This window comes from Alligator mississippiensis, chromosome 8, assembly GCF_030867095.1.
Source record: "Alligator mississippiensis isolate rAllMis1 chromosome 8, rAllMis1, whole genome shotgun sequence".
NCBI lineage: Eukaryota > Metazoa > Chordata > Crocodylia > Alligatoridae > Alligator > Alligator mississippiensis.
Genome location: NC_081831.1, coordinates 17,051,589 through 17,067,040, shown reverse-complemented (window position 1 = coordinate 17,067,040; position 15,452 = coordinate 17,051,589). Strand labels below are relative to the sequence as shown.

Below are 15,452 nucleotides of genomic sequence, written 5' to 3'. Positions count from 1 at the left end.
TCCAGTTAATGCAATGCAAGCATTTTTACTTTATTTGATGTGCACATATTTTAATTTCACAAGTACTTTATAGCATAGTACATGTATTTTATTTCTCATATAAGAAATATTAGCTCTCATGAACTTTCCTATTGTGTCAGACCTGAATCCTGCACCTGAATAGTTGCAGTATAAAATTTCTTACATCAACAAGATTACTCCACCTTTCAATTTTAAGCATAGCAAGTATTCCACTTCAGTTACTGCCATAATTTTGCCTTGTTACTCTCCGAATTCAGAGGAAGTATGATTTCTAATTTGATCTTTTTATTCTGTTCATTTATACAGAATTCACTTCATTCCTGTCCAAGGTTTTTAAGAGTTTAAGGTTAGATTTTATAAATTAACAATAAAAAAAAATAGAAAACATTCAAAAACAGATAAAATCCATCTACATTTTTCACTATCTATGATAAATCACTTTTTTTGGAAAGGTATTCTTTTTCAAAGTGTAATTCATAATGGTAGAATTAAAGCTAAAACAAAATTGGCAAAACGTATTTGGCATTTTGGACCAAATGTTTTGCTTATTGGTCATTAAAACTCATCACAGTCTAAAACATAACTATGATTCTGCACGCACAGTTGCTTACTAAAATATGAATTTGTGATATTACAGTTGTAATTACTTCCTTAAATTCTCATGTATTTAAGTAGATTGATTACTTGTACTGCTGCTCACGCTGTTGAGCTGCTGACCCTACATTTGTTTTGTTTTTTAAAGAAAACAAAATCAATGAGAATTTGTTTTTAAAAAAGAATCAAACGTCAAAAAAGAATTGAGGGACTCTAAGCAGGAATAATCAAAATGAGTAACTTTTTAACCCAAACATTCTGACTTTGTCATATCGGTAAATCAGCAATGATGCGCTAGCCTGACTTTGTCTGCAATATACTAATTCTGTATAACTTTAACATTTATCAAACACCAATCAACATGTGTCCTTCATTGCTAATTTACTGTTCTCAAACACCCAGGATTATTATACTGTAGAGAGGGATTTGGTGTGTTTTTTAATGGTTGATTTAAACCAAATGTATTTTCATCAATCTCTTGTATAGTGAAAATACACTTTCTGCCCAGGTATTTCATTCTTCCGTAAACGCAGAACCTACTTTTAGGGAGTATTAATTTAACTGCCTTTTTTTGGTAGAAAGTAACAAAAAAAAATCAGAAGAAAATTATTTTTAATTAACATAAATGTAAGAAATTGTATCACACAGAATTGCACAGTGTAGTGTGATTAGTGTTAAAGCCAAAAAGACTCTGATTGACTTCCATAGTAACTGGACCAGAACCTTCAGAAGAGAAGGAGAAAAAACACTGAAAGAATTGTAGGGGGGAAAAGAAGAACAGAGGAAGGAGAGGAAAGTAGAAAACTAAAGGAGAAAAGGAAATGATAATTTCCAGTATCAGAATCCCACTACTGAACAAGGAGCTGCTCACAGGGCAGCAGTAGAAGTGGTAAAATGAGTGGGAAAGCAGCATCCTAGGTAGATCTGGGATAGCCAATGGAGGTGAGATTAGGCTATAAATCAGATCTCTTTGCAGACCTGGTCACCGTCATAACAACAGGCTGTACACAATGTTTTACCTCCCCGGTGTATGAGTAATGTGCTAGTGAATTAGTCAGTAATACATAAATTACACAACTACTGCAAGCATTTAGTGGGGCTCAAAAGTGTACATATACCACCTTAACCTTTTATGTCTGCTGTGTAGTTTCTTAGCAGCTTTTCACTCATCCTGGCTTGTGTTACTGTCAACAAGTAGGGAATCTGAATTACTCTGATACCATGTGAGATTTTGTTTGAGAAATACTCTCTACGTGGTTATTTTAAGAGCTTTCTCATTACGTTTAAGGTAGACCCCCTGTACCCTGTCCCAAAGTGGTTCCAGTGGTTTATATAATTAAAGAGCTGGTACAATTTGTTTCGCTTCTCAAACCCTGGAGCTTTAGGGATTTTACTGTGGTAGGCAGAGAAGAAAGAGCTGCTAAAGCCACCAAACATCCCAGCAATTGCTAACTCAAATTCTGAATGGCCATAAAAGGAAGCAGGGTCAAAGATAATGGGACCAGAGTCATCCTCAGCTACATTTCCAGCCCAGAGGTCCCCATGAAGGAGAGCAGGAACAATCTCCACATCACAGAACATCTCAGGAATCTTCACCTAAAAAGAGCATAAACAAGCAAGTAAAAATCTATAACTTTACCAGAATAAAAATTATAGGGTTACATAAGGTAAAAACCAGAATTAATCAAAATTATTGTCTATCTTCAATCATCATGAGGCTGTTTTCTCACTGAAGTGTATGGATGCAGGAGTTGGTCTGTGGTGTTAATCAGAAATAATTCTGATTTGCTCCAGGCAGCTTAATGCATCATTTAATCATTAATCCTTGCATCCAATATTGCCATATTGATTCTAGGCATTGATCATGTCAGCTATCACAAGAAAAATAGTATTTGACCTTCACTGGAACAGTACTAAAAAGAAAGCAACTCTCATTACCAAAATTTTGATATGCCTCCTGAACTGCTGCCAGAGACCGAGTGAGTGAGTGAGCGAATGCCTACATGTGTGAACATTATTTCTGACAACAAACCAAACAAGCAACCACCTGATTACATTCTTATTTTCCCTTCCCCTGAATTAAAGTTCAATCATATCATAGGTGAAGGTACACAAAAAGGCATTTCCTCTTTTTTGAGTGTTCTAGCTCTGCCACTGACATGCTCAATGACTTTTACAATACCAACAAAATTACTCTTATTCACAACAAAATACTCTCATATACAACTGAAATCTTTGTAACAAGATTATTTTCAATTACAGATTATTTTACAGTTCATAGCAGTAATTTCTGAATGGGCTGAAGTCAATAACCTTTCAGATCCCATACATTTCAAAGTGAAATTATTTCATTCCTATTCTGTAAAAATTTGGAAGGTCCAAGATTTACACAGTATATTATGAAACGCTTTTTTTATTATAGCGACAAATACTTTCCTTATCCTTCAATCCTAGACCACAAGACATTTTGTAATTGTTAATTAGCCTTCTAGTTTGCACATGTTAGAATATGTTCTAGAATATGTTATATCCATGCTATGGTTATGTTTATGCTAAACTGCCATTTTAAATGTATTTCCATTTTGCAGAAAAAGAAGCAATAAGGGCAGGGGGTGCTGTGGGTGTATAATTGATAGTTGGATAATTGTACCAGGTATTAGACAGACTGGTATAAAATATTTAAAGTAAACAGAGATAACCGTAAAGATGAAGTGCAGGTGGCAATCTGAGAATGTGGAGATGATACAAATAAGAACTGAAAAACAGACAGGAATGTAAAAAAAAAAAAAAATACATAACCAGTAACAGAGTCCAAAAGATGAGCACAAGTGAAGAATTGAGTGGTGATTGGTGAAGGACTCCCCAGGCATCGAACAAAGTCTGCCCCATGGAGATAAAAGGGCAGCAAAGGCTGAGCCCGGATGGATGCCTTAACCAGCAACACCAGCCTATCCGCACGTCAAGAGAATTGAAGCTGGCGCCCCTCTCAACTAAACATCGCCTTGAAGAAGCCTGCGACTGGCCACTGCAGTGACTCCAAGTGCCGCAGATAGGTGACTTGGTGTGAATGGTGCAAATGAGTAAGAGTGATTTTCATATAAGCTGCTAAGTTTGCCTCAGTTATCCATATATTATGCCGAACCCATGCATTGGTCATTTACCCAACACACAGACCCATTGCATAGATGGGGAACTAAGAGAGGAGCTAAGTACTTTGGCACAGGTCATTGAGCATGTCAGTGGCAGAACTGGAACACAAACACAAGAATCTGACCCCATTCTAACTGTAGGAGACAACCAGGTCTACAGATGTAGCTGATGTACAACTGTCCAATATATTAATACTACTAAATATTCCTTCACTTAAACTCTAACTTTTCAAAGATTAACAAGCTGGTCATTAGTAGGTGGTGCTTGAAGTACATTTGAATGCCAGGATTCAATGCACCTACTGAATCTGCACCCAATTCAAAAGGCTTGTATAGTAAGGCAAGCTCTCGTCATTTAGCTCTGACACCCAAACCATCAGTGATGTTAGTCTTGTTCACTAAAATAAAAAAACATTTTTTGTAAAAATAGTTTGAAATGCCTTTGAAATATGCATAATGTATGTTTTTTATAGATATGATAGATCTCTTATTTCTGTTAGACACATTTTAATTGTTCCTACTTTAAGTTGTGACCACAGTTCTCTTGCTTCTCTGTCTCCATAATCTTTCTCAATCAAATCCATTTGAGCTTGGAGTCGGTACCGGATAAAGAAAGTAGGCCAATCACTCTGCCATTCATTCACCTGGCAAATAAAATATCATAGTCCAGGAAATCAGGATCACTTTAAGAGAAACAGTACAATAACATATACTTAATCTTTTTCAAAATGATATCTCTGTATAATAGAACTGTATACTTGTACTTCTGATACTATACCTGGCAGCCCTGCTACCTGTGTTCTTGGCAGGGTAAAGGCCTGTTTGATCCTTATACTGTTACAAGAAAAACTTAAAATTTGAGGTGCACTGATGCATCTCAAACAAAACCAAGGAAGTGATTCTTCCACTTTACTTGGTATTGGTGAGACCGCAGCACTGGTGAGAATTGTGTCCAGTTCTTGGCGCCACGCTTCAACAAGAACGTGGAAAAGCTTGAGAGAGTCCAGAAAAGAGCCACTCGTATGATCAGAGACTTGCAAGACAAGCAATACGAGGAAAGACTGAGGGACCTGGGACTCTTCAGCCTAAAAAAGATAAGGCTGAGAGGGGACTTGGTAGCAGCTTACCGCAACATCAGGGGAATACATCAAGGACTCAGTGAACAACTGTTCACCAGGGCACTCATGGGGAAAACCAGGAGTAATGGCCACAAACTCCTGGAAGACCATTTCAGACTTAACATTAGGAAAAACTTCTTCACAGTCAGGGTGTCCAGACTGTGGAATAAGATCCCTCCAGACGTGGTGCAGTCACGTACCCTAGAAATCTTCAAGAGGAGACTGGACGGTCACCTTGCTGGGGTCACCTGACACCAGTTGCCTTTCCTGCCTGGTGCAGGGGGGCTGGACCCAAGGATCTTGCGAGGTCCCTTCCAGCCCCTAACAGTCTATGAAACGCTACTTGATGTTTTGTTGATCATTTTCTTAGAGGTGTGCGTCATTCCATACCCACACTAGCAGAGAGGCTCCGTCTTCCATATGAGATATAAAACTAAAGCTCTGGACATTTCCAGTCACTGAGGTATCCTAACCCTTTAATTGCATTATGGTACCTCTGAGATAATTACAGTCTACATCCCAAAATTCCCCCTAACATTTCATATAACATACGCATGACATTGCATATTGGGTCTCAAATTGTTGTTTATGAACAACCAGTGGTCTGCAAAGCCCATCTCAAAAGTCTGCTCAGTTAAATATTTTGGATTAAATTCAGTCCTGTGCAGAGTTAGCCAAAGGGTCAGGCACTGCAGAAAGCATGCTTGAAGCTTTTAGAGGGATTTAAGGGCTGCATGTGTCTTACCACTGGTAAAATTCACCCATTTAGAACTGAGAAGAGATGCTGGGAAAAAATTATTTATGATGGCATCCTTATTCTATCAAGTATCCTACAAAGTAGAGAACCTGTAAATTTTCACTTCTTCTCCAAAACTGCTACATAGGCTAACAGTCTACTGTGAAATAGCTGTCTCAGAGGTGGCTCTATTTTAGTGGTGTTTTAATAACCCTAGTTGTATTTGCACACATGAATAGACTACATTGAATTAGTATTATTACAATGAGATAATTAAGCATTCAAAGGTTAGGAAATGCCAAAATTAAGGTAATCCATGTAACATTTGTTCACTTCCTTATTTATGTGTGTTATGATGTATTCTTTATTTACATAGTCATCTACTATTTTTTCACAGGACACTCACTTTAAGTACAGGTGACCTATACTCAATGAATGAGACAGGATTGCATATTTAATGAGACTGTCTTAAGATATCTTTTACATGTTTTTAATTAAGAACAAAACCTCATCAGTCAGAAAGTTAAAAGCCCTGTTCACGAATGTCACTGGTAGGTGTTGTAAGGCTTCAGCCCCTTTCTGGTTGGCGCCTTCTTCTCCAGCGATGTCAAGGTGAGACTGCACCCTGGGGCCACCTAGATGGTTCTGAGTGCTGCCCCTACTCGCCTGCCACGACTTTGATGTTGATAGATGAGAGGCAGTTCCCTGTCGGTGGTCCCAAAGAGGTCATAGCCCTGGTCTTTCTTCGTGGGGCTCCAAACTTCCTCTTTACCCCACCATTACCACATCCACAGCCTGGGAGGGCTCTGTTCCCTGTAATCTTCCCCAGGATGATCACTTCTCACCTGCGAGGCCCTCCCGAGCAGGGTTGGATATGTTTGGCCATCAATTGCTCTGGATAACTAAAACATCTCCTGCCTGGGGTAATGATAACTTAGAAGTGTCTTCACTCAAGGCAAAGACGTTCAGCATCTGTCGATGAAGTATAATGGGACTCTGGCTCCCCAGGACCCCTTTACCTCCCTGGAATGGGTGAATGAATCTTCATCTGTCCCTCCGGTTACTTTTCCCAGGGACCAGCAGGATAGGAGTTAATCACTCCTGCTCCCACCACCTGGTGGAGGTCGCCTCTTCCCCACCGGGATCCAGGTCAGTTGCTGCCTGCTCCTGCTTCTTCACCCAGCTGCCCACTGGGTCTTGTCATTGCTTGCTGCCCTTCCCCACCGGGGTACCTGAATACTCCAGTGCAGCCTGGTCTTCACTAATGATGGTGGGGACGACCTCCTTCTCCCTGCTGTGCCCCTCTGGCCAACTTCGGCTCTGTGAGCCTCAACCTGTGGTTTTACTCGCTGGGGTTTCCTGGCAGACACTGGGGCTTATGCCCCGTGCCCAGCTCCACTGCTTCTACCCAGCTCCACTGCCTGTCTCTCCCAGACGGGCAGGATTCTGGGACATGTTGTGGGGGGGGCTTCTGCCTCCCCTCCCCCAATGAAAAAACACCCCCCAGATTTTCATAAGTTAAAGGAGGAAAAATACTTAACTTGTAAGATCAGAATGAAATGGCAAGAACAAAAAGAGTTATAACAGTGTATTATGAATAAAACAAGTCACTTAATGTCATAGGTGCCAACTTGTATTTTTGCTGGGGGGGAGGGCCTAAGATGATGGACATGTGGAAAGTTTTATGCACTTCAGGTATCAGACCTCTTCCCAAAGGGAGCCAGGGCCCTCGGCCCCCTATGTACTCGGCATCTCTGCATAATGTAGAATTAATTCCTGATTTTACCATTAATAACTTTCATAGATCTGGGGCTTACCTGTGGTATATAGCCACAGCATGTTGCTGTATGGAATCCAAATTTATCCACATACTGAGGCTCAGCACGCCCTGCACCTTTATCAACAAAAAGATTGATTACATCAGGGTTGCCAACAAGTGATTTCTGTCTCCAGTCCCAAACTGTGTAACAGCCACAGGTTTATAAATCAAGCTCTGACAGTATTAGACAGAAAACTTTAAAAAACATAAGTAATTAACTGTTTGTGAAATTGTAGATCTCAAACAAAAAACGTAATTTGTTTCTTTCCCACTTGTTAAATTAAAAGTGTTCTGCTAACTTCAGTAGAAACTGGATTAGGATCCTACTGAATCATCTTTGCAGTGTATTCTGTAAATAAAACTAGAGCTCCTCTATCAAACAAGCTCAAACATTTGTTGAATAATTAGTCATTCTTTTAATAAAAAGTGCACTGTATTTACTGTAAATATGAGTTGTAAGATATCATCTCTAGCATCTGTGCATGCTTTATAAACTGGTCTTACACATTATATCACAAGTTACCTGTTTTTGACCTGTGGGCATTTTTAATAGGATCTTGTTTTAATGTTAGTTAAAAATAATCTCACTGGTTTGTATCTTGTGACTCCAGGAAGGCTGAAAGTTTTAAAAGGCACTGAGAGATTAATTTGACACAAATTTTGAATCTGTGTAAAAAAATAGCAAACCTAAAACCAATAGAAATCTTCTTCTTTATTTATTTAAATGATGTCAGCAGATATTTTATTTAACAAACCAGAGGAAAGTAAAGAGTTCAAAACCTTTTTCAGTTTGGTCTTTCATGGATGAAAGGATTACACATATATTCACATTATTATATACACACACACGCACATATATACCATATAATCTTTATATGTAATATTTTTATATACAAAGTACAAATTAACACACATGTACATGTAGGTGATGTCTTACCAATGAATGTTTCTTTATACAGTTTTTTTCTACTCATAAGAATTATAATGTCATATGTTTTAAACACGGTATCACATTCAAAAGCTATGATAGCAGTGTTCTATTAGTCCAGAAAATCTATACTCTACCGATTGTGTTTCCTTCCTTCTTTAATTTCTCTCCAAGTTTTTGGTTGTAAAGGTGAAGATCTGCTACCTGCTCCCCAAGCTTTGCAGAATACCTTAAGATCAGAGACAAAAAACTAAACATGTTACTATGCATTGAAAACATATCTTTAAGAACATTCTCTGAAAAATTAAGACCAGCAGCGGCAGGAAACAAGTGTATGAATCAGGCAGCCATTTAAAAAGAAAAAGGGAGAGCTGAAACAGGTTGACTTGACGGTAGGCAACCAGAAACATCCAGAGACAAGTTAATTACCTGAGAAAAAACGTATATGACATGGGCTGTTTCCTGCCAGTAAAGCTCATACTAAAGTTTTCAGTATATGATAGATAAAGGTAAAAGAGTGGGGAAATTTTCAGAGCTCTGGCAGGTATATGAATAATGTGGAATATTTTGCTGACATTTTTAATGGGTCGTTCTCTACTGACATAACTCCATTGAACAAATGAAAGTACACCAGCAGAGAATTATGCCCAGAAGTTTAACCATTGATTTTAATGTCTCCAAGACCAAGACATCACTTGCTGAAAAAAGTCTTATTGATGAACCTGAAGTATAAGCAGGCAACCCTAAATATTGCAGTAAAAGAGCAGTATGAAATTCATGCATACTTGCTGAGGTTCCTCATCTTCAGGTGCTCCATGACAAACATTGCACCTCCTCCGGGCAGGTCAATCACTTTAATGGGCTGAGGTACTCTCAGGGTGTTGGTCTTTTGAATAGCCTCCAAACTTGCCATTTCACCTTCAAACATTTTTCTTGCCTGTCAATACAAGACTATCACTAATTTTGGTCTTCATGGGTTCCTTGGTGGGGGTGGGACACATGAGGGAGAGAGGATTGTGAAATCAGCACATTTATTCCTCCTTAATCATAAAATGTAGCAGCAAATTAGCAAGTTACATTCAGAATGATTGTTTAATTACTTTCGATAGATAGATAGATCTATCTCTATCTTGATAGAGATAGATCTATATCTATCTATTGATCGATTGATAGATAGATATACATATATAGGTATTTATTTTTCTTGCAAATCTTCTACAGTACAACACAATATACAACTTTGCATGGTAAACTCTTAAAGCACCTACGTGTAGCAAACGTTTGACCATATGCCTATGGCCCCCATAGTTTTCGGTGAGGTTAAAACCTAATGACCAAAACCACAAACTACTAGAAGTAAAGGATTAAATCCTTAAACTGTAAATAGCAGATTGGTTTGCCAGACCAGGCGAGCCACAAAAGGAAGATTTAAGCACAAGCATTATCCAGTAGTTTATTTCTGAACAGTTTCAATTTCATAATCCTATTGTTACTCTTCCCAACATCTAACAGTAAGTTTCAGAATTAGATAAACCAAGTTTATCAGTTTCTGACAAACTGAGCTACAAATTTGCAGAGGAATTCTCTGCTCAATTTTTATTTACCCACGGTAAAGCCCAAGTACAGCCTGAAAAAGTAGCATTTTCTAATTAAAAAATAATTCTGAATACAGAACTCCATCCTTGCGTTTTCTTCCTCACATTTTCTTCTGTTTAAACATCTGCAGATGCTTGCTACATATCTGATTTCTGGGTTTGAAAACAGAAATGTCTCCGCATTTTGTGTTATTTTATTCTATTTCAATAGGAAAAGAAAAAAAGGTTTATCTATCTTAAGTACTTACGAGACTTTGTTACTGACTTATTTGAATACCTCAGTCTTTTAACTTATTTACCCTCACAGCAGCCCTCTGAGAGAGTTTTCTGCTTTAAAAGTCCCCTAAGGCAAAGAGTGAAAAAGTGACTAGACCGAAGTCACAAAAAGACTATGAAACAGCAGGAACATAAACCCTGGTTTCCCAAGCCCTACATTAGTATCCTAAGTACAGAAGAACAAAGTGCAATGGCTGTTTTGGGAATGGCTGTTTGTTCAAGCCTACACTCCTTATTCTGACACGCCCCATGTACATCAATGGAAACTTTGCCTGAGTAAAGACTACAAACAGCATTTAGGTCATGATCCTACTACTAATTGTGATTGGGCAAAGTAGGGGCCTGCTTATGTGCAATTGAGTGAAGGTGAGGGCACTAGTAAGGAAGACAGAGAAATCATGTGAAATATAATTTTGGATTTAATTTTTAGGTTGACTGAGTTATAAAAAGATTAGGGCTGACAGCAATTTAAAAAATGAATAGCAATTTGTTATGAGGTTAAAAAAAATTGTAATTAATCTCAATTCTAATTGCATAGTTAAACAATAGTCAGCAGCCCCCCACCCAAATCCCTGTAGTCCATGTGCCCTGCAACTCCCACCACAACCAAAAAGGCATAGCCCCAGCCCTGCCCCTGCCCCACCCCACTCCTGCTCCAGACTCACCAGAGTGGACCATCTGGAACCCGTGTGAACAGCCCCAAACCCAGCCTGCCCTGCGCCTGCTCCAAACTCACCTGCCCAAACTGAGCAGTGGCAGAGGCCAGGCAGAAACTGCTGCTCAGCGCAGATAAAAAGCAGTCCCTCCCCCTCACCACTGCTGGGCTTTTCTTGCTGCAGCTGCCTGGAGGCTGCCCTGTGGCTTCTCTGCACTGCCCAGAGGCGGTGGTGATGGCAGCAAAAAGGAGCCACAGGGCAGCCTGGGCGCAGGCTCTGCGCAGCCACAGCAAGAATGGCCCAGCAGCAGTAAGGGACAGGGGCTGCTTTTCCCTTGTGCCAAGTAGCAGCGTCTGCCAGGCCCCTACAGCTGCTCAGTGCAGACGGGTGAGTCTGGAGCAGGCACAGACTGGACCAGGGTCAGGGCTGTGTGCACAGGTTCCAGCTGGTCCAGAGCTGGTCTGCTCTGCTGGTCAAAATGATGTACGTGATTAATGCGATTAAAAAATATAACGCATTAATTTGTTTTTGTTTTAATCGTGTAAGTTAACTGCGATTAACTGACAGTCCTAAAAAAGAGCAATTTTTTCTTTAAAAGAAACATGAAAAATAAATCAGCTTTACACATAACCTGAAGATATTTCCTCATTATATGTCAATTAACTTTAAAGGATTTTTTAACTTTGATTGAGTTGCATCTTTATAGCAATCAGCTGAAAGCTGATTTAATAATTTCTGTATATGCACAGAACCACTGGTAATGCTAGGGAAGTGGTCCTCAACCTTTTTTAGACCTGAGGCACCCCTTCTTAGATTCAGGACACTTCTCAAAAATGCTCACTTTTTGTTTTCACTAATTTTTTGACTACAGAAAAGTAATAGAGCTATTTTTTGCACAAAGAACTCCAGAAGACCACAACAGGTCTCAGTATTTTTAACACTTATAGGGCATATTTACATGTGCTCCAGGGGGTAGGAGGTGGGGACCACTTTAAGCCACTTTAATTAAAGTGCCCACAGTGTCTCATGTATTCAGCATCCTGCATTTCAAAATGGCACCAGGGTTGCTTTAAATAAAGCTAAAGTGCTCCTGCCACCATTTTGAAGCATGGGGACATTGAATAAATGAGATGTGGAGGCTGCTAGAGCACACTAATTAGAACACTCCAGCACACTTGATTCAATCTGCTCCAATGCGTTGTAATTACAGCGTGCTGCAGCAGGTTCCCCACACATCTACAGGCACCCATAGTATTTTTAACACTATGAATTCTCATTTAAACTCCCTGGGTTTATCTTGTGAATCAAGTTTGAACACCTAACAGTGCTAATATTGCATGACACTGCATGACATTGAAAGGATCTCAAAGAACACCAGGGTACTGTGGCACCCTAGTTAAGAATAACTGCTCTAAGCTACTGGGATTGTATGACTTAGCTTTCTCATATACCTAGTAAAACTTTCAAACATGGCAATACTTCATTAACTATTTTAAAAGGCTTTGCTATGTGACAGAAGCAATGCACAGTCAGGAGGGTTCCTTTCTCTCTCTCCTCCTAAGTCTTTCTGTTTTTCTAACGAAGCCTCTAAAAATGAAGCACTAACACTGCTCACCTAACAGCAGGTCCTGGAACAGCCTGTATTATAAATCGGACAGTAAGAAGTGGTAAAGCAGTCACACTATCTCCCATTACACTAGATCTCCTTCAGCTCTTCTGTGCTTCTGCTTTTCACTGTCTCACATATTTTGTCTTAAACGTTCACTTTGCAATTGTAAATGGAACAGATATTTTTGTTCAGGCAAAAAAAGCCACATTTGGATGCAAACTTTCAAAAAAATGATAGGATACTTAGAGATAAGGCTACAGTTGAAACCCTATTTCCAGTTCTGCCTTACCACCAACCATTTGAGTTATTTATTTACTCATGTATTATTCTAGATTTATACAAAAATAAGAAAGAGGTCCTAACTGATATTCTGGGAAGCCATTCCAGAAATCAGAGGCATTGCCACCAAGTAAGTGGCAATGTCTCAATCAGATACATGCTGAAAAGACTACTCCTTGTCCATTAGGGTACTAATCTTCTCTCCTTTTTTAAAACACAATAGACATAATCATTCAACTTATTTAAATATGAGGTCTTGTCTACAACAGAAAGGGCTGCTACAAGTATGTCAGGGGGAGCACCAAGATCTGGGGGAGCAACTCTTCATGAAGGCATCCCTTGGGAGGACAAGGACCAATGGACACAAACTAATAGAGGGAAGATTTAGACTGGACATAAGGAAAAACTTATTTTCATAAAGGTAAGTAGAACCTGGAACACAATCCTGGCAGAGGTGGTGCAGTCACCATCCTTGGAGGTGTTCAAGAGGAGGTTGGATAAGCACCTCGTTGAGCAAGTTTGAGCTCATTAACCTCCTGCCTATGGCAGGGGACTAGACTTGATGATCTTCAAGGTCCCTTCCAGTCCACTGATTCTATACTTGCCTCCACCTCTGTGACAGATGGCAGCAAAAATTAAGAAGATCCAGGAGGATGGATCAATGCAAGGAAGGCAGGGGATCCTGTGGGATTAAGGCTGTGCTGGTAGAAAGGGACCAGGATGAGAGTTGCTAGAGTTTAGAAAGCAGCGTGTCCTTCAAAAATTTCCAATATTGTCAGTACTACCTTGCTTCAGCTCCCACTGCACCAGGTGAAACAGGTCTCTTAAAGGGTCTTGAGGGGTGATGTCATATAGAGAAGCTCTTAAGAGCACATCTGACACAGGAGCTGTCTCCATGGCGTCAGGAGGCAATACAGATGTTCAAGAGCTCTGCACATCTCAGGAAACCCATGGGTTTGTTGAGTCACACCCTCCCCCACTGAAAGAATCCCCAGAAAGCTCTCCAAGTGGCAAGTCATGGCTCCCAACCCCTATATGTGAGTAGTCACTACCGGGATGCCAGCTGCTCCAGCGCCAAGTGATCATTGCACATTCTAAGCACTAAGGCGACAGCTGTCTGCTCTGCTTTTTATGCCGCCAGGTCAATTCTATTACACATTCTGTGATTAAGGAACATCAAGTTGCTTTACAGTAGCATTAAATATATTAATTAACTAAGTCTGATGTGTTAATCGTTACCATAAAATATTTCAGTTCCTAAAGAGAGAGACATCTGAAGCTAGAAAACACACCATTTACAATCATCAGCAAGCATCTGTAGGCAACTAAACAAACCCATTGCTCTCTATAAGCATCAACATTATCAGCTAAAAGTCTGTCAGTATTAACCTGAGGCTTGTGATTGATTTTAACAAACACTCGCCCACTGTCGGTTTCATAGCTCTGGCCTTGGCTAATGCACCCTCCTCCGGAGCTGCCAAATGCCTTCAGAAGGGAAGTCTTCAGTTCAGCTTTCAGGATCTTCTCCATGTTAAATCCCAGACTGTTGTAGCTGTTTCCTGTTAAATGCACTGCAAATCAGGTTGAAAGGTCTGGGTCCTTCTCTCCCTGTCACTTTGCTGACAGGTGGAAATTGTCACACAGCAAAGAGAAAAACAAAAGCTGACATCCAGCTCAGTAGATCATTCTCATAAATGTTTATTTTGGAACATTAAAGCTTTAGTTTAAAAAATATATATATTTGGAACCAAATTATTTGGGAGTCCTATCCTGGGGTCCTTCCATAGCTGTCCTGAGAGCTTCTGGTATTTGTAGTTTGGACCGATTTCATTTTTTTAACCTCTGTGTTCACATGAGTACCACAGAGATAAAGTTTAAGCAAGTCGCTAGAGGGAGCCTAAATACAACAACATGAATCTGCTTGTGATTTACTAAGCCTGGTGCTGCAGAGTGCTGTAACTGTTTAAGACCAGCACAATGAAACTTTGGCGCACAATGTGGCTCAATGTAGACTATGCAACCAAGTCAGCAGAACTATTTGAAAAGCAGTGATCTTTCCCTGTTCACAGGTGCTTTTTGTGGACTAGTAACCCACACGCTTCAATTGAGACATTACTGATAGATCTCTTTTCCTGCCGTAGAGTTTGACCTTGCTTCCATTAAAATCAATGAAGAGATTGCTCTCTCCTTCAAGTACAGTCAAATGCCTTAAATTCTCTTAAAGTCAATGAGAATTGAGGCTAGTCAGCACTTCACAGGAAACATTCAGGATTGGACGCTGTCAGACAAGCTGTGTAGTCAAGGCAGCAGTGCACAGATTCCAGACTCTGAGTCTGGTCCTTCTGCTACGTTTCTATGGAACCTTAATAAGTCATTTAGCTTCTCTGAAACTCTTTTCACCAGCTTGTAATGTAAGGGATGGTGAATTGGTTACTTCATGGGGATGTAAGATTGAATTACTTTATAGGTGTAAAATGCATTGCCATCCTCAGATTAAAGGTGCAAAGTATTATAATTGCTCTGATGCCACAGATTTTTTCTGAATTTTAAATGCTACCAGAGTCAACAGAGCTGGTCTGATGAATAGTACTAGGTCTGATAAAGTTGCAATCTGTGAAAAACACCCTAGTGCTTATCTCCACATATTGCTGCCATGTGTTGTCATCCATCCC

At 39.8% G+C, this 15,452-nt stretch overlaps 1 protein-coding gene and 1 non-coding gene across 2 annotated transcripts; both read right to left on the bottom strand.

The window, feature by feature from the left end:
* LOC102571431 (fructosamine-3-kinase) lies at window positions 1-14,353 on the bottom strand. Its single transcript, XM_014595863.2, has 6 exons — window positions 14,170-14,353; window positions 9,151-9,302; window positions 8,503-8,594; window positions 7,436-7,512; window positions 4,286-4,408; window positions 1-2,211 (listed from the first exon to the last, which is right to left on the bottom strand). The coding sequence occupies exons 1-6, from the start codon at window positions 14,308-14,310 to the stop codon at window positions 1,873-1,875; spliced, it is 924 nt and encodes a 307-aa protein (XP_014451349.1). The 5' UTR covers window positions 14,311-14,353; the 3' UTR covers window positions 1-1,872.
* LOC132252375 (U6atac minor spliceosomal RNA) lies at window positions 12,887-12,998 on the bottom strand. Its single transcript, XR_009464269.1, has one exon. It is a non-coding gene; the product is annotated as a U6atac minor spliceosomal RNA (small nuclear RNA).
* Window positions 14,354-15,452: the final 1,099 nt, after the last annotated feature.